The 22,246-nt window shown below is 42.6% G+C and overlaps 1 protein-coding gene across 1 annotated transcript in view; it reads left to right on the top strand.

Annotated features, from left to right (window-relative positions):
* The window catches only part of gli3 (GLI family zinc finger 3), a 250,478-nt gene that overhangs the window by 131,343 nt on the left and 96,889 nt on the right, over positions 1-22,246 (top strand). The window contains exon 4 of the mRNA XM_081352419.1: positions 18,994-19,099. Within this exon, the coding sequence (XP_081208545.1) occupies positions 18,994-19,099 (106 nt within the window). The remainder of the gene's footprint in view (positions 1-18,993; positions 19,100-22,246) is intronic.

A 22,246-nucleotide genomic window follows, 5' to 3' on the forward strand; every position in this document is an offset into this window, starting at 1 on the left:
CTTTTGAGCAAACATGCTTAGTTTCATGAATTTATGATGTTCGGGAGGTTAACAGTAAATTCGAAAAATAGCGACAGATGTTATTTGTAAGTGTAAATAGTTGTTAAATGCTATTTATACTTAGTGCACGTATCCACTTCTTTTTATAGTATAGTAGTATAGTATCACAACCCTGAAAATGTCTTAATGACATTTTTTTTCTGCTTAGATGGTATATCACAATACATGGTGTTGTTACATCAGATACATTGAACTATTTCTCAAAAGAGCAAGGAAATCATGCCCCCTTTAATGTTAGTGAAACCACCACTTGGTGCTTTCCTAGGTCTGTATTTGAAGGTACAGAAAGCACTAATAACGTTTCCCTCCTTTAATTATTATTATGAGTCTGTATGCGGTAACAAGGGACGCATCCCTGCCTCAAGTACTAATCACAAGAAAAGCCAAGACAGAGAGGGGTAGAGGGGAAGAATGCTAGGTGGAAAGGGTGGGAGGGGATAGTAACTAAGCAAAAAATAAAAAGAAACATAAAAGAAAGGGAGCTGAAGGAGGTCAGGCCCATCACAGGCTTAGCATTGCCTTCAAAGATGGCTGGGACAGGTGGCAGCTCGAGACAATCTCACTCTGCAGAGTAGCATCCTCTCAGGAGGAGATAAGGGATCCCTCTGTCCATCCTCCCCCTCCTCATCTCCCACCATCCCCCCACTTTCCTCACCTCTCCTCTGTGCTGGAAGCTCTTTGATGTGTGTGGAGTGGGATGACTGGCTGGGTCTGAAGCGCAGGAAGGGTTCAGTGCGGAGGTCTCTGAGGTGCCCGCTACTCGGCACACTCATTAAGGCAGTGGGGCCGGGTTAATCAGCTTTAAAGTTTACACACATACGCTTTTGTCTGCCAGCCCTGGCCAGCCACCCCTGGGCACCACCTGCTTGATAAAGAGGCGGCGAGGGAGAGCGAGAAACAGGAAGAGAGATGTTCACTCCCTGACTGTCTAAGTTGCGCTTTCTCTCTCTCCTAAGGCCTGGTCTCTCGACAAGACCTGTGTTGTTGAGGATTATTTGAGTAGTTTTTGTTTGGTGGGATAGAATAAATGGATTACAACTCCTGCTTGTTTTTGGGCCATAACTCTCAAGGTGCCAAGAGGGATGCAGGTTTTCGCTGAGGGACGGAGCGAAGTGCAGAATGTGGATGTGTAAACAAAATGAACAAATGACAAATGTGAAAAATGAAAACCAATAGTTGTGCCAATTTATCTTGTGTTGGAGCAGTATCAGAGAACATCAGCTGTTGAAACCAAAGCTAATTTTATTTACAATATATTTAGAATTGCAAAGTCAGAAAATGTAGTGGTTAACATTTTTGAAACAGGATGAGAAAAGCTAGTGAGAGATTTGAGAGTGAGACAAATGGAGCTGGTTAGGTACAGGTCTTAATTTGCCCTGAGGTGCTGACCCTTATCTACCTCCGAGACCTCACCATGATTACACTGATTACCTTAATGCAGACTCGTCTCTCTTCACTCTTGCTGTCCCTTGTTCAAAAGAGGCACAGGGAATTATTGCCATACTGGCCTTCCTTAATTATCCCGCTGTGGGATGAATAGAAGGATTCTGTTATGTGATTGGCACTTTATTTGATAAAGCCACAATTAGACCAACTTTTTTTCTCCCAACCCCTCCTTTTCCAGTTTATGCTGAACTGTAGAGAAACATAATCATCATTTTCCATCCCTATACAGCATACATTTTGTTACATAATTTCTACATTTATACAGGGGAAAGGATAGGAATAGAAATAGTAACCTTTATTTATTCACTTTTGCAAGACTGACCATATTATGTTATCACAATATGTTATCAAATTATTTGATTAAAAACCTGTTTATGAGCAATTATTCACTGTTATTTTTGTTTGTTTGTTTGTTTGTTTGTTTGTTTGTTTGTTTGTTTTTTTGTCCAAAAAAAGGGGGATTCAGAAATAGAACAGAACTGAATGCTGAATAGTCTCTGAATTATTATTTTCTTAAATAAAAAAAATAAAAAAAAATATATATATACAGCATATATATATATATACAACACTCACTTTAACAACCAAAATATTTATCCATCCATCCCTCCTCTCCTTCCTTCCCTCCCTCTGTATTTCTGCTTTGTTTCCCATGCCTGCACTCCACCACCTCAATTCCAGACACATTTGGTACGTTTGGATAATTTATACAGCTGTAATTAGCCCATTACCGTCACACCAATCGGGAACTATAATTAAACAGAATCCTCAAGTCAACAGCAACACCCGCAGAGCAGCGCTCAACAGTGCTCATGTGTGTTTACACGCAGACACAGCTGGATCCTGCAGCCTGTTTTCGAAATGCTTTACCAGACGTGTGCTGTTTGCAATATTTGGTGTCCTTAAGGTATGCTTCTCATCATGAGCTTATCAACTGCTTACAAGCACACACAGGTGTGAATGAGTGTGTTTGGTTGCCTGTGATACTTAGTTTTTTTCTGGTTTACACACACATATACGGTGAAATAAGCACTTGCTTTCCCATTGACACGTACAATTTGTACAAACTCACAGGGTTTATTGCTCGTTGGCCCCTCAGTCATCAACTCTGTGCAGGCGAGCATGTTTGAGCAGTGAGATCATGAGCAAGTGAAGTGCCGTAATGAAATCTGGCAACGTGCAAGGCGCACACACAACATAGAACGGCACAGAGCCATCATATGTTCTACATTACTGATTCACAAACTCACCAGCCTCTCTCCCTTTCTCTAACAATTTATCATTTATTATTGTTTTTTTATTGCATAAAACACGTCAAGTTTTTGTATTCAATCTGTTTTCATATGGCTTGGAAAAAACAGCACAGCATTTTTTCTTTAAGCATTGAATGTGAGATCTTGTAAGATCTTATTTGTATTTGAATAAATCAATAAAACATGTTAATAGAAGATCATTCCACATGTTTTTGTTTTTTTTATATATTTTTTTTTTTATGTATAATTCTTTTAATGTGGCATAAGATATCAGGACAGTTATATCATCCTGACATTTTTGTTTATCCAGTCCAAAAAACAAATGACCAAAAAAAACATACTCATCATAGAAGCTGTATTCAAGTATTTGTATTAATAGTTGCATTTTTGAATGTGTGTGTGTTTTTGTTTGTTTGTTGGTTGGTTGGTTGATTTTTTTTTTTTTTAAAGGAATGTTACATCATTGACCCAGAGGTGTTTGGAGGATGGTCAGCAATGTTACACTGTTGATCATTGAAAGTTTTCTCTTCTTGGATTTGCTTATGACTTTTTAAGTGCCAGGAGAAGCAGTTCTCTCAATCTGATCTGTTGGTCACAATACAATTACCTTTCGATCAGGGAGTTAACATATTACGGCAGTCCCCCCAAAGAGCATGTGTAATAAAACTTGAAGAGCGAAAAGGAGAAGGAAAGAAGAAGTAAGTGTTCATAAAATAATTATGGGAGAGATTTTAGTAAATGCTTCAGGGCGTATCATCCTCCTAAATAATAAGCTGTAATTGTGATCATCTTCACACTCTCTTTTCTGTTCAACGTGTGTTTGTGTTCCATCAGAAACTAATGAGTCTGGTCAAAGTTTGCCTTTAATCAGCTCTTTCATTAAAACCCTTTATAATCGCTTCTTAATGAATGCACTGTGAAATAATGATAGCAAAAAATTGCCCTCTGCATTATGCATGGCTACAAAAAGTGGCAGTTCAAAACCAGGGCTATTGGGAAAGGTAGATCGAATTTTACAGCATGCTTTTGAAAAAGTTTAAACTAAATTAGTAACTTTGGGAAAGGGTGCTCCCTTTGCTCCCTTTCTAGGAAGTTTTGCGTCACTATAGGGCTGATGAAGTACTTCCTAGGAGGCAGTGCACTTTGGATTTTTTACTTTGGATGCAGAACCAAAGCTATTTATCTCAATACAGTAGCTGTATTGCAAATTCAAAACTATAAAAAATATATATAAAAGTACTTATAAAATGCATAATTATAGTGCTACAACAAGGTACCACATCTTTGAAAATAAGTGCCCTAGTTAAAAATATTTTTTTATTATAGTTATTTATTTATATATTAACTATTTATAAGACCTGTGGTCTTAGTCTTGGAAATATTAGGACTCACACAAACCACAAAATATAAAATGTGATAGCAAATTAAACTGCTATAGCTTAAGGTGTGTTTTTTTAAGGTGTGTTGTGTGTTCGCTCTTTTTTTTTTTTTTTTTTTTTTTTTACAATATGGCATCGTAGACATTCACATGAGCTTTAAATCCTTCAGTTCTAAATCATGGTAAGACAATAGACAATTTTTAGAGAAACAGGGTATGTAAATTTCTTTATTATGAACTACATCATTTTTTATGCAGATGTGCAGCTTTATTTTAATAACAACCAATTTATAAATGCACAATTTGAGCCTTTACTAAGTGTAGCAGTGGCAGTTGTCTTCAGAAAAACAGGAGGATATGGATTACTATTGAAAAAAAGTTGAAATTTCGATTCACTAAGGGACGGCAAAATGTATGTTGTGGGAGGAGCCTATTTTTACTAAAATGGATATAACTCGAGAAGTAAATTAGATTTTCACCAAACTCGGTACACATATGTATTTGTTCAATCTGAGGTCACAGTAAAAAAAAATAATGACGATTGAACACTAGGTGGCGCTATAACATGAAAAAAACATAAAAAGGGCTATGACCACCTGACCATTCGTTCGATTGACTTGAAAATTGGTATGCAGTGTCTTGGTCAAAGGTGCCATGTATGTCTATGAGGACATTGGCGTGTCTATGAAAAACATGACCGCCATCTGCCAATGAAGTTTGAGCACCTATTAGACAAGGTTAACGGAAGCCAATCAGAACAAAACTCAGTGGGCATGTTTGACTCATGGCCCTTGAGGTCTGTAAGAATTTTGAAAGAAATCGGTCACTAGGTGGCGCAAACGAGTTTTACGACTCTGTAATCAGTTGTAAAAAGTTGAACTTTTGCATTTGAATGGCTATAACAGGGTAATTTAGAAAATGGGCGTGGCAAAATACACTCAAAAGCCTATAAATCCTAAACGAAAACTCAAAACTTCACAAACATTGGTGAGCATTCTAAACAAGCATGCAACATTTTATGGAGATCGGACCATAGGTGGTGCTATAACTGTTAAAAAGCTTTGAAAACCATATATTTCCTATCTTAAATTGCCTGTATTGGCTGTAAATGGTCTTTTCCATCTATGATGTCAGTGGTTATTCAAATGCGCGTACCTATAGACTGAACTCATAATACGCATGTGCATGCCATCAGTGTTCTCACAAGTTCTCGTTTTTAAAGTTTGCGTAGAGAGAACTTAAAGAGTTTTCTGTTAAACTGGTGTCTGGTTAGCAGCCCCTAAGTTAACAACTAATGATCGTTGCGACGGAAGTGAATCAATCAAAACTAAATTTAGCTGGACAATAACTTTATTCTAGAGCTGCTATAAAGCCAAAACAATCTCTGTTACTTTAATTTCCTATTATCACTGTAAAGCCGCTTTGGAACAATCTACATTGTTAAAAGCGCTATATAAATGAAGATGACTTGACTTAACTTGACATGCTTGCTAAATAAAACTTAATGTCTTTTGATGCTTTTGTGCTTTGATGCTTTTGTGCTTAAAGGCCTTAAATGCCTTAAATGCTTGAACCCCGATAAATGCAGCTTTAATTCTTTTTTGTTCTCTGTAAACTGTTTGCTTTTGTTCTCTCATGGACAGATAACGTCTCAGGTTACGACTGTAACCTATGTTCCCTGAGAACAGGGAACGAGACACTGCGTCGAATGACGCTTTGGGGAACGCCTCAGGCGTGACAGGTGTCTGAAATCACTATCAAATCACGGCAATCATAATGACCGGCGACAGCCCGTGAATCATTAACGTGAATGATTAACGTGCGACCTGCAAATATAAAAGGGCGCCTTGCAAAAATGACAAACACCTTATTGTCTGAAGGGACTGTTTGGTAGGCAGGCCCCGAGGCATGGCAAGGAGACGCAGTGTCTCGTTCCCTGTTCTCAGGGAACATAGGTTACAGTCGTAACCTGAGACGTTCCCTTTCGAAAGGGAACTCGCACTGCGTCGAATGACGCTTTGGGGAACGATATACCAACGCCACCATGCTAAGGGGAGTGCCTGCCAGGCGGCAGTGACAACTGTCAGAACCAGCAAATTCAAATGAAACGCTAGAACCACTCACCCTCAGGTCACACTGGGCTGTCAGTGACAGCACTCCCTACGGTCATAGCCCAAGCTATATGATACCACAGACAACCTCCATAAACATAGTTTAGTGAAAGGTCTACCTGGGCCTGCTCCAGGGCCTAGGACCACAACTTCAATCTTAGAAGGGGTCCTTTCTAGGGAGTGTGGCTAGGGAACCCGAGGGAACCTCAGCCATTCACTATTCAGGGGAACGTGCCACCTGAACTGCCACCAGGCAGGCCTAACCTGGTGTCACAACATAAGACACTACAGCCTGGCCACTTCCTGTCTGTCTGTAGACAGAGCCTCTGGACACTCGCCTTAGGAAGGCATCCAACCCGAGGAACTGCGAAGCAGGCAGTGAACCACTCGGCCCGGATCTCAGAGACGGGATATCCTGGAGAGTATGACTCAGCATAGTGCTTAACCCTTGCCAGCGAGGGGAGTTTCTCTACTCAATCCCTGGATCGACCCAGTGTTTGTGTTTCAAAACACTGAGGAGGCCTGTGAGGGCCTAAGGACTGATCTATCTGGGAGGCCTCATGAGAGGCCTACGACCGACTGACCAGACTCAGGAGACCACATACTCATAATGACCCTCAGAGAGGGGAGCATAACATCTACCTGATAGGCAACCAGGCTGTAGCAGGATAAAGAGGTTCCAGGAGGGAACCCGTAGCAGAGAATAAAAAACTTCGGTCGAGCCAGGGCACAAGCTCACCTGCGGCAGCTGTCTGATAAGGACTGCTAAACTGATAGTAAGCGGCCACTAGCTTACAAAACCCAGCATCACTGTGAAACTACTCTCAGGGAGACCTGGAGAGGCCTACTACCTGACAGCCACAGTATGTGGGAGCTCACCTACAAAGAGGCCTGGTGAGGCCTACTATCTGATAACCACATAAGTGGGAGTTCACCTACAGAGAGGCCTAAAGAGGCCTACTACCTGTTACCAGATAACCACCTTAAGTGGAAACTTAAAGTAAGTTGGAACTCAACTTCAGGGAGGCCTGGTGAGGCCTACTACCTGACAACCATGACTTGAGGGAGCTCACTTTCAGGGAGGCCTGGTAGGCCTACTACCTGATAGTCACAATATGTGGAAGCACACCTTCAGGGAGGCCTGGTGAGGCCTGCAACCTGATAACACCATACCTGGAAACTACAGTGTGTGGGAGCTCGTTCTACTATCTGACAGCCAAGACATGAGGGAGCTCAACTTCAGGGAGGCCTGGTGAGGCCTACAGTCCCAGGGCGGCCTGCTAAGGCCTGCCAAACTGGGCTACATGGTGACTACTGCTGGGGACTCGCCTAACAGGGAGGCCTGGTCGGGCCTACTAGCTGATAGCGAGTCTATTCTGCTACTTTAACGAACACTGCTGGAAGCATACCAAATTAAATTAAAAAACGTATAGTTTTTTCCCCTAATGTATGTTCCACAATGTTGGGACCCACCTCCGAGGAGGCCTGTTAAGGCCTACTACTCGGCAGCAAGCCTTCCGCCAGAACTACCAGGGCCAACCAACAAAGGTGAGCTGGCCTAGGAGCCCTTTTTGGGGGCTACCCGGTCAAGGAGGCCTGCTGGGGCCTACTACCTAACCATGCAGCCTTCGTGGCAGAAAACTGTTACTACAGCGCTTACAGCATCCTGGCACCTAATCACATTGCCAAAGGCAGTGTACAGTGTACCATATGCCCCTGAAAAATTTGACAGGGAGCAGGCCTGCAAATGGCTCCAAAGGGTGACAGGGATTTGTCCTGTGCCCAGCCTAGGGGAGCGGGGGCTTGCTTACAAGCCAACCAACTTTCACCCCTCGTTCGAGCAGTTCAGCTCAACGGGCTGAGTGGAGCCAGCTCTAGAGGCCTAACCATAAGTAGCTCTGTTTGGCAGGGTCTGGCAAACTATCACATCGCAGAGCGAAAGACAGCCTAACCCTGCCTGAAGGATCATACCTCAACTACCACCCTGCATTACTCTATCACCCCTGAATGCAGTGAAAGGGGCAGGCCTTGGCCAACAACTCCCATTCAAGGGAGGAGGCTGAAATAAAGGGGAGGAAGCCTAACACCTGTATGAATGCGGCAGCTATACTTATACTCCAATACCCCTAGCATAGCCTAGGCCAGCTACAGAGGCGGCCCGGGTGAGGGCCGACCTACAAGCATAGATCTACCTGAGGGCTCGGAGGAGCCACAGCCTACTAGATTGAGAGGCTGTGAAACACTCAACCTACTGACACCACAGAGCTCAGGGGAGCGAAGTACTCAGGATACCACTGTCACAAACCGATAGGTAGGACATAAGATCTATCTGAAGCGCCAGCGTCAGTCTAAACCTAAAGCAAAAAAGCTCTTTTTTTTTTTTTTTTAGGAAGACCAACTACTCTACCCCTGGGTGGCTAAACACCCTGAGGCTAAAATAGAAATGAGTGGTGGCCCACCACGCATATAAAATATTATGACAGGAAGGCCATCACCTACTCAGCACGGGAGCCAAAACTTTTTTTTTGCTTCTCCCTAAATTGTTCTAGCCACAAGCTGGGGGGAGGCTTCAGGGCCCTGAAGTCCAATACCTTACCTCATTGCTCCTCTAGGAATGACCCTCTAGATCTATACAGGGAACAAGGTCTGTAGAGAAATACAAATCAGTGTTAGTATGCACACAGAAATCTGTTTAAAAACCAACCAGTTCACCTGCGGCGTGCAGAGTGAAGACTCGCCAGAGAGTTCTTTATGAACCTGGGGTCCATCACTTTACATGCCTGAAAGAGGCGCTCTCACCAACCAAGCCGAGGCGGGCCATCAGAACTTTGTTCTCATCATAGGCCCAGCCCCAGGCCTGGTGTAAGAAACGCCTGGGGAGTCGGGAAAAAGAGGAGAGGCTGGGATTGTACCGCCCTCCAGGAGATGATCCATCACTAACGCTGTGATCGTTTGTACTGGATCACCTCCCTCAGATCCTTCTTTTTCCTGCGGGAATCACGCCTCCTCTGTGACCTGCTCCTACATGGAGGGGGTGCACGAGAGGCGACACTAGCTCTCTGACCCTGTCTACGGCCCTCAGGTCGTGAAGGGCCAGGCTCTCCCGCCTGTCTGGGCTCGGACCCGGAGCGCGCCTTCGCCTCCCTGAACTTTCCGACCACCGCCTCCACGGAGGTGCCAAAAAGTTCAGAGGGCGAAACCGGTGCATCAAGGAGAAAGGCCTTCTCTTTCTCCCCGATGCCAGCCAGGTTCAACCACAGATGCCTCTCCGTGGCCACCATTGCCGCCATTGATCGACGGATCGAAGCGGCAGTCTGTTTAGTGGCCCGGAGAGCAAGATCTGTGGTGCGGCGCAGCTCAGCCATCGCTTCAGGAGACAGCCCTGCCCCCTGGTCGAGATCCCCCAGCAGGTCGGCCTTGTACGCCTGCAACACCGCCATAGTGTGCAGGGCAGCACCGGCCTGACCCGCTGCCGTGTATGCTCTGCCATTCAGACGCGCTGTGGTCTTAAGCGGTTTGGATGGCAGGGCTGGAGCACTCAGCGTCGACGCCCGCCCAGACACGAGATGGTTCGCAAACGTCTCGTCAATGGGCGGCATCGACACATACCCATACTCGCCGATCCCCTCAACATCAGCGAAACTAGCCCGCTGATGTCGGTGGATCCGAGCAGAGTATGGGTTCTTCCATGCCCTCTCGATCTCTGTATGGAGATCGGGAAGAAATGGAAGGCTCGCCTGAGCTGGTGGTCTATGGCCGGGGAGAAATCGATCGTCCAGCCTGCCACGAACAACTTCTCCCCTAACGCGCCGCCATGGCAGTTGCAACCTGTCAGTGGCGCGTTTCATTACATCCAGCAGCTCAGCATACACGGGGCAGGGTGGCTGAGAGGGTTCAGGGTCCACCTGAATGACCTCCTCATCATCCATCACCTGCCCGTCCTGAAGAGCACCTGTTGCAGGAATAGTCGGAGAAAAATCCTCTTCGTCATCCACCTGCAACTCACCCTCGTCATCCGCCGAATCATCTGAGAGGTTAACACCCCTCTCAAGGCGATCGGCGAGATCCCTCTGGGAACCCCATGATGCGAGTCGCCGCTCTGCCTCAGCGCGAGCGGGACCTGAGCCACAAGGTACAGATGGTGAGCCCTCCTCACTCGAGAAGAGGGCTAGACGAGAGCGGAGCGTCTTCAAAGCAAATCGCTCACAGTTTGCACAGACAGAGAACGCACAGTTCGTGTGTATCACCCGGCGTCAAATACCTTGGGCACGGATCTGCACACTTCCTGAAGCTTTCAGCCTTCTCCGTGCGTTTCATATTCTTTTCTTTGCCGACTTTTTTCCCAGCGATAATCAAACAGACAGTCCCTGAAGACGAAAAGATGTTTGTCATGTTTGCAAGGCGCCCTTTTATATTTGCAGGTCGCACGTTAATCATTCACGTTAATGATTCACGGGCTGTCGCCGGTCATTATGATTGCCGTGATTTGATAGTGATTTCAGACACCTGTCACGCCTGAGGCGTTCCCCAAAGCGTCATTCGACGCAGTGCGAGTTCCCTTTCGAAAGGGAACATTATATATCATGTTCCCTTTCGAAGGGGAACTCAAGTTGCTAGGGGTTGCTATGGGGAATGCCTCAGGCATGACTGGTGTCTGAAGCATGAGCCTAAACACGACAATGAACTTGACATTGGCATGCGGTAGGGCTGCACAATTAATCGCAAAGAAACCGCACGCGATTTGGCAAAGGCTTGCTATTATGCGCAGCTTGTCAGTGCAGTACGGATGATCGGTAGTAAATGCTGCTCCATCTGAAAGCCAGAGGGCGCTCTCACGCAGACACGCCAAATATGCCCCGCCGCTGAAGTACGATAACGCACATCATTCCAGGAAATCCCTATTGGGCATCATCGCTGTAGCTGAATAAACAGAAGATTGAAACGCTTTGATTGACTAAACATAATTAATAAACACACGGCTGCCTTTTTCTGTATAAGAAGCCACATCATCTCACAGAAGGATGCTCAATTGTCGTTATGAAGTGAATTTGGAGTAAAAGCATGTTATTAAATGTTGTCTTTTGTCAGACAAGAGGTTCATAAATGCTTCTCGTGTTTGGAAAGATGTTTGACACGTGTTGCTTTTTCAAATGCACGTTATAAGTGACTCAAACTCACAGTGCTTTCAGATGGAGCAGCGTTTACAGAGCCATACATCAATGACGAGCTGCGCATAAAAAATAATCACAGTCTTTGCGATTTCAAAATCGCAATAAGCCAAATCGGTTTAAGTGCGATTACATGGAAATTGCGATTAATTGTGCAGCCCTAGCATGCGGCAGCCAATGACTTCACCACTGGTGCGACGGTGAGTATAAAAGGGCACCTGTAAAATACGTCTTCGTCTTTCTTGTCTTCAGGAGACTGCTTGTTTGTACATGAGAGAGGAGCATGTGCGTTTAGCTCCTGAGCATAGGACATTGTTAGGCCGCCTCACGCTAGAGAGAGTCGCCATGCTGTCCTCAGAGATCAGCTAGGCAGTAAGCTAGGTTGTTAGGCTCTCTGTGAACCTCCTTGACTACTGCCTTTACAGCAGCAGAGTGTCGTTAGGCCTCCTCTCTTTATAGAGAGTCACTCTTTCAGGCCTACACTCCCTAGAGATCCACCTGAATAGCGGGTCAGAGTTAGGCTTTGCGAAGCCTCCTTGGTAAGCTGCTCTGAGCATAGCACGCCAATAGCCATATTCAGGCCTCCGTCCCCAGAGCTCGGCAGGCAGTAGTGCTGTGTTTGGGCTGTTGTCCCACCGAGACCACCCTTCCAGAGTCTCGTGCCGTCGAGACCACCCTTCCAGAGTCTCGTCCCGCCGAGACCACCCTTCCAGAGTCTCGTCCCGCCGAGACCACCCTTCCAGAGTCTCGTCCCGTCGAGACCGCCCTTCCAGAGTCTTGTCCTGCCGAGACCACCCTTCCAGAGTCTCGTGCAGTCGAGGCCACCCTTCCAGAGTCTCGTCCCGCCGAGACCACCCTAACCGAGTCTCATCCCATCGAGGCCACCCTTCCAGAGTCTTGTCTCGCCGAGACCACCCTTCCAGAGTCTCATGCCGTCGAGACCACCCTTCCAGATTCTCGTCCCGCCGAGACCACCCGTCCAGAGTATCGTCCCGCCGAGACCACCCTTCCAGAGTCTCTTCCCACTGGACCTTCCTTGCCCAAGGTCCCTCGCCCTGGAGTCTGCACCCACCTGCTTACACCAGTCTAGACTCCAGGGCGTATTTGAAAAACCATAATAGGGGCACTTTAAATAAATTTATGAAGTTTCTTAAAATTACAAAACTTTAAAATGAATATTACTAAGAACTTAAGAATTTGTATTAAATTATATAAACATTTTTGTACCTTGACATTTTTTGAACAAAGAGAATTTTATAGATTTATTGAAATTTTCTTAAAATTACAAAACTTTTTTTAAAAAGATAACGAAGAACTTAAGATTTTGTGTTAAATTATTTATTTATGTGTAGAATTATTTAAAAAATAATAATTGTTGTCCCCAATACTTCTGTAATTACCATCAAACAATACATTTTAGGAAATAAGTAGGGGTTTCAAGTTACTTTACTGTTAGTTACCTTACGTAAAATTAGCAACCATATACAAACAATATATATATATATATATATATATATATATATATTTTTTTTTTTTTTTAGCTAAAGGTGCCCATAACAATGATCACTTGCATATGAGTGAGGCTGAGAGGAGAAAAAAAGAGATAAGGAACAAAAAAAAGTGAAAGAATTGGTGTGGAAATATAGCTGGGTTGATAAAGGAGAGGAAGAAGAAGTTTATGAAGGAGCAGAGAGGAACGTGGGAGAGGAGGGTTGACAGAGTGCAGAGCGGCTCTGAAATGAGCTACTGATGGAGTGGAGAAAGCTGAATTTGAGAGCATACAACTTTTGAGGAGCAAGGGAGAGATGAGTGTTGATGTGAGGGATGAACATAATATTATGAGTGATGGAACAGGAACAAGTGCTGAAAGATAGCGAGGAGAGAGAGAGTTGGAGGTTTACTGGAGTGTTGTATAGTATATGTAGAGTATATGTTTTGTGGAGTGATAAAAGAAGAACAAAGAGAGAGATTGGGATAGAAAAGTTGTAATTACACTAAAATATTCTTTAAAAATACTCAGAGAAATTATATATAGCAATGCTATGGCAATGTAATTTCAGTCTTGTATGCAAAAATCTAGACTCTTTGAAATATATCTCTGGATTGTCCTGTTTTGTTGTTTTAATTTTGTAATGATTTGATAATGGATCCTTTCTCATTTCTGATTATATGTGTTTCCCAGCATGCAGCTGGTCATAAATTCAGCTTTCTAATGCATCCCTGTTTGAGTTCTTTCTATGTTCTTTTCGTTCAAGGAGAAGAAGTAGTCCAACAGCCCTCAAAAACACATTTGGGTCCAGTGTCAAATTCTTTCTGGCTTTCTGCACCTTTTGATCTTATCAGATATGATTTTCTCAAGGACTAGTGTTGGAATGAGAGCTGCAGTACTTTCAGTTTCACCAGTTAGCTTTCTGAGTGCCGTTACATGGTGTATCAATCTTTCATTTGAAAGTCACGTGTCTAGTATCTGTAAAACCGCATTTTTTCATCTTAAAATATATATCTAAATTACGTCATATGCACTCAATGAAAAATGCAGAACAATTAGTTCATGTGTTTATGACATCAAGGCTAGATTATTGTAATGCTATTATGGGTGGTTGCCCTGCACGCTTAATAAACAAACTACAGCTGATCCAAAATGCAGCAGCAGAACCAGGAAGTATGACCATATTAGCCCGGTTCTCTCAACACTGCATTGGCTCCCTATTAAACAAATTTTAAAATATTGCTGATTACTTACAAAGCATTGAATGGTTTAGCTCCCCAGTACTTGAGCGAGCTCTTAACGCATTATAGTTCTTCACGTCTATTGCGATCTCAAAATTCCGGCCAGTTGATAATACTTAGAATATCAAAATTGACTGCTGGCGGTAGATCCTTTTCCTATTTAGCACCAAAACTTTGGAACAATCTTCCTAACATTGTCCAGGAAGCAGACACACTCCGTCAGTTCAAATCTAGACTAAAAACACATCTCTTTGGCCTAGCATACACATATCACATTATAGACTTCTATAATTCAATGTTAGGCTGCATAGATTAGGTCAGCCAGAACTGGGAACACTCCCCATAAATCCTGATGTACTTGTTACATCATAAGAAGGATGGCGTCTACGCTAATATTAGTCTCTTTGTTTATCCGAGGTTACGCTAATATTAGTCTCTTTGTTTATCCGAGGTTACGCATGTGCGCGACATCTGCGTTTTCGCCGGTTCACGTTTTTGAGGTTTGCGCAGAGATAACGGATAATCGCTTGCACCTTCGAACCTATCTCAGGGAGTGCGTTCTCGAGACACCAGGCACTGTTTTGTGCGGATGGGCGGCCGGAGCACGTTAAGGGTTTTCCTGTTAGAACGGTGTTGTGTTATCGGCCCCTAAGTTAATAACTAATGAATCTTCGCAACGGAAGTGAATCAATCAATCAAAACTAAATTTAGCTGCACAATAACTTTATCCTAGAGCTGTTGTAAAACCTAAACAATCTGTTACGGTAATTTCCTATTATCACTTTAAAGCTGCTTTGAAACAATCCATACTGTTAAAAGCGCTATATAAATGAAGGTGACTTGACTTGACTTGACTATGACACCTTAACAGCCCCTAATGTAAGGTGAGGAATGAGGTAAAGCAGGGCTTTACAAATGCGAGGAGCTCGTGGCATGGTGCAGCATTAGGCCCAGATGCCCATTGGTCCCTGGGCACAGCCCTTAAACACCTTGGCACAAGGACGGCAGATGTTTACAAGCTAAAAACACATCCGCTGAATGAATTATGAGCTTCCAGAACTTCTGATTGAGGCTGTGTGTGACCTCCTAACTGAACTCCTTTCCACAAATTGAATAGAAATAAAAACAGTATAAATAACAAATAAAATTAAATAAAATTCTTAAGTCTTATTGGTGCAAACAACAAGTGCAACCATAATCAAAGTACCATCTCAGGATTCAAAGTGCAAACAGAGACCAAAACAAAGACCAAAACAGAGACCAGAGCCACAACTACACAGTCCAGAGATAGGTTTGATATTGGGAGATATCAGATACCTAATTTGCGGGCATCAGGGAGCTCGTATTTTACGATTCGTGATCACGTGTACTCCATAGTGGCGGTGATGAGTGCACATTCTGCAAGATAAGGGGCCATTCACACCTAACGTGTTTTTGTTTTGTAAAACGCGAGGCTCTGGCAGTGGAATGGGGAAAAAACGCAAGGTCCCGAGATGCGTTTTTTTTTAAGTTTAACTGATTTTAACTTGAGCCGCGTTTTTGGAATGATGTGTCATGCGCGAGACGCTGCAAAAGATGCAAGACGTGAGAACAACGTTATACACATCCGTGTAGCGTGTGTATACATAGAAAAACAATGGAAAAGTAGCACATTGGAATGGAAAAACGCATTCTGTGTGAACCGCCCCTAAGACATTTATCAGACGCTCTGTTGCGCAACGAATCCTCCGCCATCGTCACGTGATCAGTGAACTGTGATTCCTGCTGAACTGTGTCACAGTCTATGTGTCACTGCAACTCGTGCTGGAAGTTGTAGGGTTTGTAGTAGTTTTTAAAGCTTCTTGGTTCCCTTCCAAGGGAACTCAAAACTGCATTATGGTGCTGCATTGACTCTAAGAACGCCTCCTGCGGAACCGGTGCCTGAAGCATGTGTGCAAGCACGCCAATTCTATTGGCCAACATGAGGTCTGGTGACGTAGTGTGACTCGTCAATGAGACCATCTACGTCACGGAATCCCCAGGTTCTTTGTCTTCAGGAAGCCTCATGTATGTACCGTGTGTGTATATTTTGTCATATTTTGTATCTCGTTTGTGTCACATGGTAGTTAGAGCAACAAAAATGGCAGGCAAACAGTATAGGAGATGTGTGTCACCATGTCCCGGCTATATTACGGGGGACGACTCACACGTGTGTATTTTATTTAGGAGAGGAGCATGTGCGATAAAGCACTCGAATGGGCTTTGTCACAAGTTAAGCTTGGTGACAGGACATGAATTACATGGACTTGATACACATGCACACATCACTATCTGATTATGCCGGCATTTACCATCTTTTAAGATCAGAATGATGTTGTAATGTGTTTCCCCCATTTGAAATGAATCTGATCTGTTCTTTCTGTTCAACTCATGATTCATTTTCTTTAATAACTTCACAACCAGGTATAATTGCAATCAGAATTACCTTTTATTTCTTGAAAGAATTACCCCCAAAACTTTGTTTGGGCTGTTGGCCTACTGGTCTCATCCCATGCTGCACCATCAAACAGTCTGGAACAGAATGAAAATTAATCATGAGTTGAACAGAAAGAATAGATCAGATTCATTTCAAATGGGGGAAACACATTACAACATCATTCTGATCTTAAAAGATGGTAAATGCCGGCATAATCAGATAGTGATGTGTGCATGTGTATCAAGTCCATGTAATTCATGTCCTGTCACCAAGCTTAACTTGTGACAGGCTTATTGCATGCACTTTGAGCACAATACAAAATCTCAGTTCCCAGATTGAAGGGAGGAAAGTCAAAAGTCTGCGCCCCGTGGTTCAGGTTCTGCGGCTGCCGAGGTGGGGTGGTGGCTTTAATCATGGGGATCACAGGTCCAGTTAGTATTCCCCCATCTTTCCCCCTCTCTAAGGCCCTGTTGGAGGGTCCCAGTTTGGATTCAGAAGCTCGCTCTGCGATCTCTTCCGGTTCCCACCTCCTCCTTCCCATAAGAACATACCGTGTTACAGGCAGCTTTCAAGCAATTAATCAAGGACCCTCATTTTCAAGGACACTCATCTTTCATGGCACATAAACTGTCTGAAAATGAGGGCAGTGTTTCTAGCACTGAAACACTTCCTCTCACAACTGTAAGGCTACCCTGTGTTGGTCTGCATGGACAACACTACAGTTGTCTCTTACATCAATCGCCAGTGCTGGCTGCATTCACACCCCCTATTTAGGCAGGGGCAGCAGATCTGGGCAGAAACCAAACTGCTCTCCCTGAGGGCAGTTTACATTCTGTGGCATGCAAATAGGAAAGCAGATATCTTGTTGAGGCAGGGACTGAGGCCCCGGGAATGGCGACTCCACCCACAGGTGGTGGAGACCATATGGTAGAGGTACGGCCAAGCAGAAGTGGACTTGTTCACCTCCAAGGTGGTGACCCACTATCCCCTCTGGTTTGCCCTCACTCCTCCAGCTCCATTGGGGCTGGATGTCATGGTACATATGTGGCTGAGGCTTTGTCTGCATGCCTTTCCTCCGATAGCTCTGCTCTGGGGAGTCCTAGCAAGCATTCTCTTAGACGGAGTTTATCTATTATTAGTGGCTCTGTTCTGGTCAGCCCGGGTATGGTTCACAGATCTGGTGTATTGCCTCGATGGCGCTTTCACCCCTTTCACCTCCAGCCGGAGATTTGGAAAATTTGGGTCTGGACCCTGAGGGATACCAGCTCATAGATTTCTGTCTCTTAACTGATTTTGTGAGAATTTTGAGGAAATTATATGCCCTAAAATGGCTGCTCTTTGTGTAATGTTGTGAACATCGCAACTTAAACCCAGTCCACTGCCTGCTTGATACAGTGCTGGAGATCCTCAAAGAACATCTATCTGCAGGTTATTTCCTTCTTTGGACCTTTCTGTGGTTTCTGTTACACAGATTTGTTGGGCAGGCATTCTTCCTCAGTGTAGCAGTGCTTGTATTGATATTTCCATAGTGTCAATGCCATGATACAGCGTTGAGTTCCCTCGAAAGAGAACGTTCCCTGAGAAGTCAACAAGACGCTGCGTCACTTTGCCACACTTTAGGCATGCCTGTGCATCTTCCTTAAGACAATTAGAATCTGGGGATTCCGTGACATAGATACCATGGTCTCACTGACATGTCACACTTTGTCACATTACCCAAAATAATTGTTATGTTTGCACACATGCTGAGGACACCAGTTACACACAGAATGCGTTCCAGTTAACCTAAAACAGTGGAGCACTTTTAAACTCAATGTGATTCAAAATAGGGGTTGAACTACTTCAGATTTTTTAAAGTCACCATTTATGTGATGAAAGTCGAGTCGAGTTGTTGAGTTGCTTTGAAAGATTTTTATGCTGATGGGTAATGCTGATTATACTTTAAGGCTCCTCTATCAGGTCTAAATATAGATTGTGTTTGTGATCAGATTTTATCCCAGTGTTTTAATGTTTTATCTCTGGAAGTCTTCCCATTTCTCTCTGACTGTTGTGACGAATCATTTTTTGAAGCTTGTTGAAATTAACGGAGCACGCAATCCAACACTGCAGTATGCAAACACAAGCATGTGTGGGACATACTATACAGGATATCTTATCACAAAAGGTTGTTGTTACTGATTAGCCTTGAAGCAACTGTGTGTTTTTATGATGATGCTGCACACAGATTTGTGTATTTTTTAGGTGTTAGTGTACTTATATACAAAAGGTGTTAGTGTACAAAAAACAAATCTGTGAATGCACCCTTATGAAAGAAATTACTGTGTAACATGGTTATTTTGTTTAAACATTTAATGCAATTCATTTTTAATAATCTTTCTTTTTCTTTTTACAGCTGCACCCCAGTTCTTTCCTGCTTTTCATCATCCGGTACCAATTGATGATAGACACGCACAAGGCCGATACATTTATGAACCCTCGCCAGTACCACCGCTACATGTGTGAGTAAACACACAAACTCTCACGACTTTATTTATGTCCATTCCAATATTTAATGCCCCCATTAATGTATTTAGCCTTCTATTTAATTTTAATGTAAGACACTACAGGCACTGTTCAATTTAGAGATTTTGGGCTATTTTGCTTCCATAACTTGTCGTTCAGGCTACTGGCAAGAACACATTCAAAATACACATTAAAAGTGTTTTATTTTATTATACTGTATAATTTCAATTACAGTACAATACGTTTGTAAAACATGTTTTCTCAAAATGAGCCTCCCTAAATGAGTTACATACAGTACACCTAAGTTGACAGTATTTTTTATCTCTTTTGAGTGATAAAAAGAGATATCCAAAATATCTTCTGTAAAAACCTTTAACTGTAATATGTTATAAAAATGAAACAAGAATTTTTAACCTGACATTATCCAATGTTCAGATTTCTGTGCTGGAAATGTATGCAAATTAGTGCATATTAAATTAGATAATGAGTAATTTGCATATTTAAACAACATTTCAGAAAAACTGTAATACAAAACATTTATCTTAATGTAATGTGATTAATCGGCTGGGTAAAATAAAGTGTCTGTTAAAATGTTTACCCAATTCACCTGTAGTGTTGCCTTATTATGAGATTCTTCACGTTTTCGATTCGATTTTAATATAGATTATGACTTGTTAGTATAATGTATAGTACTTGTATCTGTATAATGTCATCAGTTCTCATCTTGGCAGATGTGTCATAAGAAGGGGTGTCCATGTCTGGTCTAGCAGTATTGCCGTACACGGTGCATTAGCTGTTTCCATGGGACGTGATCCTCTCAGATGATCTGTGGTTCTGTGTCAGAGATCAAAGACTAGGTGAACACATTGACAAGAGACATGCTAATGAGTGCATCAGACACAGAGACAGACATGAGAGCCTGTTAGTGCATGATTCCTCTAAAACTGCTCATCAGGCCCCGTCAGAGAAGATGTAACAAACTCCTCTCTCTCACAGCTGTTCTGCAAGCTGTCACATGTAGCACAACAATACCCCACTTCAACCCCAAATGAGCAAAAAATGTGTTGCTATTTTACACCGTGTAAAAACTCGTATGAAGATGTTTCCTTCTTCAAGATGAAAAGTCACTTTGTGAGATACTGAATGAAGTCACAATTGTGACATAGAAAGTTGGAATACATTTTTTTGTGTGTGTGTTTTGTATTGACAGAGAAATTTCAATTTCAGATATTCAGAATTTTAGTTTTTATATAGAATCAAAGTCTATGTAAGTGTGCATGTTTGTGTGTGCATGTTTGTGTTCCCTTACGGGTTCTGTATAGTTCTCTATACGGGGGATTCCCACAGCAGTTTCCCCTGCTCTCATCCTCACATCTCTGAGATGTGCGAGTATGCATTTATAATCTTTTAAACTTTCTTTTTCATTTTCTTTACTCATCATTTCCATTTTCTGATTGTTTTGTATTCATTTCAGAACACCATGTTCCCATTTTAAATTACAATATGTGTTTGCCTTTTGATCCATTTTTCCTCATCTGTCTCCGCTTTTCTCCCTATCTCCGCCTCTTTTGCATGACACTCGAAACCATCGTAGCCCTATGGTGGGACAAATTGAATGGGGCAGCTACTTGGTCCATATTACGTTTTGTATTGTTCATCATTACATCCTTTGCCTTCCCCATATCCCCCCTTCTCCATCCTCGAGAGTCATATCTCTCTTGTGCCCATTACACCGCTAAGAATAATGAATTTTTTATGTCATCTCCTAGCTCTAACTCGCGTGCTAAAGAGAGGTGTGAAAAGGGGGGAGAGACATGCGCCAGGGGCTTGATTTATGTCCAATGTCAGTATAAACAAAATGACAAATATAATTTAGCATTCAGTTTATGTGGAGATAATGGGGCAACACGAGGCTCAAACAAGACTCAAACAAATATCTGCCATGGTTTATCCGCTGGAGAGACGCATGGAATGGGGCTGGGTTAGAGGAAGAAAAGGAAAGCAGGTGAATTAAATTACAGGTGGGGCGGTTGTATTCACAGTACATGCCTGACTTGCTACAATTGCCTTGCAGTTGACAGACATACTTTTATGTACGTACTTAACAAAGTGTGAGCCGTCCCACAAATCACTTTACTTTGGATCTTTGAATATGACAAAGAGCGATAACAGTGTCCACTCCCATTAATATAGTAAACAGTAAACCGATGGTAGTAAGCAGTGTTGGGGGTATCGCATTATGAGTACACCATGAGTTACGTAACTAATCAGATTACTTTTTTTATGCGACGAGCAATGTATTGTAACGAGTAATGTAATGCATTACTTTTAAATTTACCGTTACTTTTTCAAATAATGCAGATTCAGTTGAAAAGAGAAAAATGTCCAGGGTGCTCAAGGAGTTCAACAAAAGAAAGTTTTTGAAGGTGCTCTTTGGGGTTGGGAATTCAGTGAAATGTAGTTGAAGGAAATCCAAGGCACTCTTCTTTAGAAATTTATAAAAAGCCTTTATTTGACTGGCTATTTCATGAAAGAAAATTTAAAAAACATGGGGGAAAAACCAACCCACGCGTAGCGGCACAGACAGCCTTCTTCAGGGTATGATTCAGATGCAGATTCAGTATTCCTCAAATTGAATAAAAACTGAGAAGTGCAAACTCAGAATATAATGCTAACCTAAAATCCAGTTTAAAGACCTATTTTTACTCTCTTGCGTTTGAGCGATGTTGTCTATGTATTTAAACTTAGTTGGTGTTCTGCGTTATGTATGTATACATTTAATTATTTTTGATACTTGATTTTTATCTCAATTTCGTTTTTTTTTTTTTTTTGCTCCTTTTTTAAAATTGATTTATTTTATTGTATTGTAAAGCAATTTGGATCAACTATGGTTGTGTTAAACTTGTGCTCTATAAATAAAATTTGAATTGGCTTGACTCCAATAATTTAATATGTTAAAAATACAAATGTACTTTATATATTTAATCTCAATTTATTAACCAATGTCTTTGCTGCTGACCTTTGATGATCCAATTCAACCATACCAATAAGCAAAAATCACTTTAGATAAACATCACATTTGTGTTTAATTTTTTTGTTTTTATTGCTGAAGGAAGAGTGGTGAACATTCTTCTCCTGTGTCC

The sequence above is a fragment of the Scardinius erythrophthalmus genome, assembly GCF_964197995.2.
Source record: "Scardinius erythrophthalmus genome assembly, chromosome: 22".
NCBI classification, from domain to species: Eukaryota; Metazoa; Chordata; class Actinopteri; order Cypriniformes; family Leuciscidae; genus Scardinius; species Scardinius erythrophthalmus.